General features: G+C 40.7%; 1 protein-coding gene across 1 annotated transcript in view; it reads left to right on the top strand.

Annotated features, from left to right (window-relative positions):
- The first annotated feature begins 2,534 nt into the window (after window positions 1-2,534).
- The window catches only part of LOC147623814 (LIM domain-containing protein HDR3-like), a 39,908-nt gene continuing 34,120 nt past the window's right edge, over window positions 2,535-8,322 (top strand). Inside the window, exons 1-3 of the mRNA XM_086820441.1 lie at window positions 2,535-3,009; window positions 4,701-4,836; window positions 4,951-5,041. Coding sequence (XP_086676567.1) covers window positions 4,735-4,836; window positions 4,951-5,041 — 193 coding nt within the window. The 5' untranslated portion in view covers window positions 2,535-3,009; window positions 4,701-4,734. The remainder of the gene's footprint in view (window positions 3,010-4,700; window positions 4,837-4,950; window positions 5,042-8,322) is intronic.

Genomic DNA, 8,322 nt, shown 5'->3' with positions numbered 1-8,322 from the left:
TCTTGTTATACTTATCAGAATAAAATGTAATTGTTTCTTTAATTACTCAATTTGACCAAATCTTAACCTTTGAACTATGGGTTGCTAAGGTTTCTAAGTCTTGATGGTCTAGAAATGATATAAAAAATGTCAAAACAAATATGAATTGTTAACAAAAAGATTCGAGTATGTACCTCTGTCGTTTGATAGTTTTTCGGTGATGTTATCCTCTTGCTTGAGATATTTGTCCCATTGGCTATACATGCAAGAAAGAACTTGCTCTCTTCTTTCATCAAACAACTTTTAGCATAATGTCCCTTTGACAACATCTGTAATTTTCTTGGACTTTTTGTTGGTAATCAGGTTATGCATGTCTATTTGCTTAGATTTGTTAACTTTTCTTATTTGATTCTTATTGCTTCTGCTCAATCATTTTAAAACTTTCTGATTTCTCTTAAAGTTCTCGTTCTTTATATAAGAACTCGCAAGAGAGTTGATTTGTTCTTGGATTGTGGAATGTTGTGGTAAATCTTCCATAACTAAACTTGAGAAAGAACAAATATTTATAATGAGAACATAGTCAAAAAGTGCATATCTCATTTGTGTTGTCAGCATCGTTGAAATATTCCAAAAAAATAATTTGATACTCCGAAAACATATTTATTAAGCATGAGTCTATATACTTTCTATGAATATGAAGTACAAACTTTTATTAGAATCAAATATTTATGAAGAGATAAAAAACAACATCTAGATTTTATTTTAAAGTTGCAATTGCAAATAGATTTGAAAAATAACTATTTAAATAAAACTTGACATCATAAAATAAATGTAAACTGATTATTGATATTAAAGTAGGAGAGTCTTACCGTAAATTGATGAGTTGCTTGCTACAAAAATGAAAATTCGAAATTGATAATAATGTTAACAATAGCAAATTTTATAATCTTCTAACAATACGAGTATGATTAGATACAAACACATTTTCAAATGGTAACTTAGATTTAAGGTAGTAGAATGAGTAAGAAATTCTTCATCAATCTCACTGATTGTTAGATCATCTGATATTTTGATGTGCCAGGATTTGTCAAAAATGGATGTTAGGAGTGAAAGTATGGTGTTGCGTGCCGATAAGTATCACGAGACGAATAATTCTTTGTGATCCCGTGTCAAAAATTTTGACCATTCATCATCATCTTGTTTATTGTTGAATTTAGTGAAGAGAAGGAGAAAATCATTTTTGGCTAGAGAAGCGTTGTTTTCTTGCATGTAGAATGGTTTTACATGGATTTATTTATTTATTTTTATTAGTGGTTTTCATAAAAGTTTGCTTCCCTTTAATCTTGAGTGATGTCTTTGACCTTTGGTTATTGTTTTTACACACCAAACAACACCTTATACCCGTGTGCTTGAACTTCCAACCTCTCTTTAGCCACAAATCAAGAAGACTCATGTACCTTCCATGGTTACAATCTTGGAGGTTTTTTATATATATGTATGTTAAATTTCAAAACATCAAAACACATGAGAGTTTAGGCTTACCTGCTCTTTAGTTTTAAACTCCAAAAATAATTTTAAACTTCAAGCTTTCAAGGATGTGTCCTATTGTACTTGGCCTTTGCTCTAATACAAGTGAAACATGAATCTTTTCTCCAAGTATTTAAGTAAGCTTGCAATTCAAAAAAACAAGGGTGCATGCATTAAATATCTTAACATAACATAAGAAGAAAAATACTCCATAACAAAAGATTACAAAAAGGATTGTTGTGATACAAGACACCCAAACGGAAGAGGGGTTTGTGTCTTTTATGGGGGAGAGGGGGAGGTTAGTTTCATCTCCATTATGGTGTGCACTTAGCATGCTCTTCTACATCATATTGTTGTTAATTATTATTTCAACTGTTTAAGTAGATAATATGCTTTTAGGGAAGGCATGGACTATTACACTACCCTTATAAATATAACTTAATGTTCTTTTTTATTTTTAAGTTCTCTTATAAGCACATATATAATGAAGTGCATGAAGGCTATTCATTTAGACTCTTGACGTAGCTGCGAGACTGAAGTTGAAACCATTGAGGGAGGTGAATGAAATAATTCAAATAGACTTGCGAGGCTAATGGAGAACTTCTTGATTATTCTTGAGAGTGGAATGTGGGGTTCTATGGTGAAGATATTTTGTTGAGGGGTCCCATTGTTGTTGGTGAAGTAGGAAGCAATGGTAATAGTAAAGCAATGGCCTAGATGGTCCGCTTGTGTGGCTGTAAATGTGCTTTGTAAAATTGGTTAATGTACATGCTGTGAATGATATTTTACACATTGTTTGGATAGTCTGTACATTGTTGGAATGGGTTGCATGTGATATTTATGTGGTGGTATTGTTCTTGTCTATTCTATGCAGTCCATATGATACGTACATTATTGGAATGACTTACTCTATAGGTTGCATTTATTCGAATTCGCAAATTCAAATTAGACAGAGGTATAGTCGGAAGCTTCCATGAAGAATGACCCGATCGATACCTATTCTAGGCCATCATGGAAGGAGGGAAGCCATCGTGAGTTGTTGGATTTTAGTCATGAAAGGAGCAAGCACCGCCCACATTTGTGGGTGGGATTTTAGCAGTCGAGGAGTCGGTGAGGAGTGTTCGATTGTTGGTTCCAGGCATCGATGATGGATTGGGAGGTCCAAGGGGAACTTGTGGTGTGTAAAGGCCCTTCAAGGTGGGCTAAGCACATTGGAGCAATTGAAATTTAGAAGTTCAAACCTTGCGTGACAAATGTGTTCAGGCTTTCCACATCAGCAACTACCAGGAAAATGAGCTGGGTGTGAAAAAAGCTAAAAGTGGTCAAGCTCGTTTGCCTATTCTAAGCTCATCTCCCTCCCACCTCCTCCTCCTCCTCCTCCTCTCTCTCTCTCTCTCCCCAAATTACCTCTCACAAGTCTCATGTCTTAACACCCATCAGCAGATCGCGTCCTCTTCTACGAAATTGTCAAGCAGATCAGTCTAATTGTGAAGCGCCCGTAAGGTAAGCCCACTGCCAATCGCACTTGTTTCTGCATCCCAGCATGAATCATACCATGATTCTTCCCGATCCATAATCTGATAAGCTTTTTAAAGCTCCATCATGTGCCCCAATCCTGTGGTTTTGAAGACTCTCATTAGCTTAGATTGATCCTCATCTATCCCTTTGTGAGTTATTAGCTTCCTTGAGCTGCCCTGAAGCTTTGTGCAGCGTGTAGCCAAAGAGGTTTGCCTCTCTTATCAAAGAATTCAAACCTCACCTGGTGGACTCAGTAATCACTAATGATACATTACACACTCAACAAAAAGTAAAGAAGCTCTGTGGAGCTGAACTTTCTGTAGCTAGTATCACCAACTGTCACTCACTTATACTGCATGTCTTCCTGCCAGATTTTTCATTGTTAATATATATGCCTTTGGTACCATGGATTTGTAAAATGCTTAAAATGATTGGAAGAATGGCAGCTCTTAAGTGATCTCATTGCAGCTTGTATCAGTGTTATATATAGTTGTCGAAAGTGACATCCCACTCGCATGGATTATTCTGCCCAAAGCTACTTGCTTCAGTGTGATCCAGTGGTTGAGAATGATTTCAAACCCTCTGTCCATTAATCCTCGCTTGCAGGATTATCTTTGCAAACCATAGCATTTCCCTGGCCTAGATCCTCCTACAGATTGGGTACGACCAAGTTTTGAAAGAAAGAAAGGAAGATTTCATTAATGTCTAAAAGACCTGAAGGGTCTATGAGACCAAACATTAGTATGAGTGTTCCATAAATGGATTAAAAGTCAAAACATGGAAAGAGAAAAGGTACCTTTGTAGACCTCACCTACTGAACTTACCGGGCAGTTAACCTTGTCCTACTGAGATTGGCAAATATTCAGAAGGATGGCCCCCCTTCACAGATCAACAAATATCCAGAAGCATGTTGCTCATATATTGGCAGCTATCATGTAGAATGGTACTGCTGACCACTAGCAACTCGCTTGTGGAGCTTGTCCCAAGGCACGGTCAATGGAAAATTGGTACTGCATTTTGTGATCATCATTGCAAGTGCCTAGTGAGGCATCTGTTGAGTTTATCCATGAAATGCTCATTGCCTTTTTTTTTTCATACACAAGGAGGGGTCTTCTTGGGTGTGTTTGTATAGGGACGATGACTTATGAGTGGAGCTAGCTTGATGCCTTTGCTTGCAAGGTGTTACGTGGATGACCAAATTATGTATTGCCTAAACCTAGTCATTACTGTGTGGAGCTTGCCCTTAGGCATTTTTTAGCAAAGAATGGTACTTCGTGTGGTACTAGGGGTGTGAGTTGTGTAAATATATATAAACCAAATCATTGCTATGGAGCTTGCCCAAGTACCTCTTGCAGTACTTGTCTGTGTTAAGTCTCTTTAGCTAGTCACTGTCGTGAAGCTAATTTGCTGCTTTTCTGGAAGAGTTGTACCTGTTGTGTTGGTTCATACTCTCTTAGTCACTGTATGGGATTCACATGTATAGCCTATTTATGGTGTGCTGCACGCCTTGAGAGTAGTATTTTTTTTGAGCTATTTACTCTTGGAAAACTTATCTATTTCCTTCCCGCATGTTAAGTAGCACCAAAGTAGGCTTTAGGGTGTGGCGGATTCTAGGTGATTGAAATTCTATCAAAAAGTGCGAATCTGCTATAACTTTGGCAACTTATCTCTTGCAGAACACAGTTCGAACTCTTAAGAAGGTCTAGACCCATGAAGTGGCTTGAGAGAATTTTCAAGGGCTCGTCTCATCACAGAGTGGGAGAATATGAGAATAGATATGACAACCATGACGTTAACACTAGCCTAGACAGAGTTAGTACTGTTTTGTCATTTGTCATTTGACCTTGTTGATGTTGGGCAGCATCCTTTTAGACATGTATTTATCATCAAAAGCTTCCATATTTACAAGATGGTAGAATGATGCAGGATTACAAATCTAGAGAACAGGTAGAAGATGAGGAGCTTGACCATGCGATTGCTCTCTCTCTTTCAGAAGCAGATTACAGGAGAGCCAATGGTAAATAACTGCGCTGTAGATATTTATGTATGCTATTTTGCTTCCTAAATAAGTGGTGCAGCAAGACCGTCACTGATTCCTTTGCTTAGAAAATCCACCTGTTGTGCGTGCACACATAGTTCATACCCATCTACAATTCACATACAAGCTTATTTTCCCCCCCACGAGTTTAACCCTTTTAGTGTCAGTTTTACTCTAGGTGCCATCGTGCACTTTGTGATGCACAATCATGGTCTCATAGACCCCCGTCTTAGACATCAGTAAATTTCATCTTTCTCTCTCTACACACACGTGCGCGCCACACACGCACGCGCACGCGCACGCGCACGCGCACGCACACGCACACGCACACGCACACGCGCGATAACTCCAGTCACAAGACATAATAAAGAATACATGAAATTGAAATCAAATCACAAACATATACAAACTCAAATATGCTGGGGGAGAGAGAGAGAGAGGGGTTTCATGCATAGAGCTTGAGAAGAAAAAAGAGCTCTTATCAAAGAAAGGAGAGTAATGTTTGAAATAAGGTTACAGAAAATGATACATAGACCTGGAGCGTAATGGGGGATCCCACCCTTTGAAAGGAACTTGATTGGACACATACCATCTGATGGCCTGTTCCTATGCCTTCTTTTGTCACACAAGTGCTAACAGTGGAAGACTTAAACACGTTTAATGCTAAGAAAATTAGATTAACACTAATCCAAATGATCTAGCAAACACACAGGAGAAGAAAGAGATAAGGGATGTAGCCTTAATCTACTGTATATTGCAAAAGATGATCATGTATACAGCAGGTATAGAGGTGGTATGGACAATAGTTACAGTTGCGTGTAACCTCCTTTTGGGTAGGAGAAGCGGAGGCCGTGTTTGGGCCAGTGGGCTGCAGTTTTAGGCAACTGGATACTATACAGCAAGGTGCCCAAGGATCAGCCAATGTGGATAGCTCTTAGTTACATCATATCTAGTCATGAACAGTTGGCCTAGTTAACCAACCAGCCAACCCTAGCAATCGACGAGCCCTTGCCACTAAAAAGGGTAGGTTGAGGGTCATATCAGATCATTCAGAGTTTTAAGAGGTAAAGCATCTCTGAGGCGGAGGATAGATCTGGGAACACATTGTAAATATTTATCTTTTGGAATATAGAATAATTTAGGTCTCCTTCTCTAGGATGGTTGCATGGTTTATTAGCATTAATCTCTGGTCTTCTCTATTGTATGTTTGCATAGTTGATTAGTGTTTATCTCAGTTTTGCTTAGCATGGATCAGATCACACTTATGTAGGCATGTTACACGATTTTTCTACTTACTCAACATCTCAAGAATACTCTTAAGTCTCAAAGTTCCAGACTCCCTAGTGGCCTGTGTGGTGTACTGCGAGTAAACTGATTCCATGCCAAGGGATTTTTCTCAGTAATCACTCCAGTTCATGTGGGAACACATTTTTCAACCGAACGAGCTCCTTGTTTGAGACCAAAATATCTCCTGTCCCCAGGCACTGTTGGTCCGGGAAGTCAATGATCCTGGAGAAAGAAAGATATATGAAACGTTTACTAAAGACCCAATGGGCCTATGAGACCAAAGTGATACAATAATGTCCATAGCATATCTCATCATGGAACAGAAAATAAAATAGAAACAAAACAGAAGTCCCATTGGAGTGATTCAAAACTGTCCATGGAAATCTCATCATGGAATACCGGGAACATGAAACATGAGAGGAGCATTAGCCCCCTATAGATGGTATACCACTCTTCAAAAGATCAAGCATGGGGCTAATGAGTATGGCCGAGAGGTCTCCCTCATCTATGTCATGTGGAAAGGTAGCTCGATGGTGATGGAGCATGTTCTGCATCTGCATTTGGAGTTGATGAGGGGATTGTGGCCAACGTCTAGGGTGCCTGGGGTGTCGAGCGCGCTGGAAAGTAGACACCCGGTCCGAGGTAACTCCTCTTGGGCAAGGGGGGTCCACTGGATCCACTGTATGAGTGTCCGGGGTCTAGAAGAAGCTAGTGAAAGTTGGCTGGGGAGGGAGGGGTTGGGGTGGTTGGGGCCAAATCTCTCTCAAGAAAGTGTCTCTGTGTATGCCGAGCTCGAGCAAGAAGAGCCCTAGGCAACGTTGGTCTGGGAAGTCAATGATCCTGGAGAGTGGGCCGAATCCCTCGTGGAACAGTAAGTGAAACCTCCCACAGATTTCATAGTATAATGGGCAGCGACATATGTGATCTCCTCTGTCTCAAGCCTCTGTGGGGCATAATCAGCAGATCCTCTCCTCTTTGGGTCTCCGTATGAGCTCCCCAGCTTTGAAGCGAGCTGAGCGCTTCCTATCTCCACTCTGAGGCGGTGGGATGAAACCTGTATGTAGCTAATCGCAATCCGCATGGTGGTGGGATGAAACGTGTATGTAGCTAATCGCAATCCACATGGCGTGGGACATGTGAACATTGAGGTAGCCCGGTTGCTAGATGAATCCATCCTCATGAGCGTGAGGAAGTGATCTTTGTAAAAGTACATCTTCGGTGGGAGCTCCGAGGGTGTGATCTATGTGCAGTGGTTGTAGAGACTAAGAAGATCTAATTGGATAATCTGGTTTGTGTCCTCATGAGAGAGCTAGAGAAAAGGGGAGGCCAAACTGTATTGAAGGGGTGGGAGGCGGTCCATGCGGAGTTCATATCCTAAGAACCAAGTGGAAACTCGGGCATACCATACTCGAGGGTGGCCCTCAACTGCTAGCTGTCTTGAGGACTCTAGGACAAGCGGGGATCCATGCGATTGATGTGATGGAGGTATGTGACTAGTTGTAAGGGTACATCCACTACCATCGGGGCTGTCCCGCTGAGTGCAGAAGTCCTGTAAGGCATCCAAATGTCTCTGAAGCCCCTCGGCTGAATTTGAAAGGAGGATGATGCCATCTCTTGCGATGTACCTCTCACTCGTCCAGTGACAGACTCTCAGAGGGTGATGCTGCAAACCATGTCAAATGGGACTCCTATCTCTTGTAGACGGTGTAGGAGGCGGGCTTGGGGTACAGTATCAAAAGCTTTGTGGAAATCCACAAAGCACCAGTAAATCCTTTGATATCGTGCTCTTCCCTCCTCGATGACGGCACAAAGGTTGAAGATGTGGTCAAGGGTAGAGTAACTCCTTCGAAAGTGTGCCTGTCTTGAGGTTCTACATCCCACATGAGCTAAGCTCCGCCTCCTCTAGCATCAATTTGTAGAGTTTGGCCAATGTGTGGCCAATCATGATCGTCATGTAATTATTAGGATTAAGT

Source organism: Cibotium barometz, chromosome 26, assembly GCF_041138505.1.
Source record: "Cibotium barometz isolate CiBa-2024 chromosome 26, ASM4113850v1, whole genome shotgun sequence".
In the NCBI taxonomy this organism is placed as follows: domain Eukaryota; kingdom Viridiplantae; phylum Streptophyta; class Polypodiopsida; order Cyatheales; family Cibotiaceae; genus Cibotium; species Cibotium barometz.
This window is presented reverse-complemented; position numbering and strand designations above follow the sequence as displayed.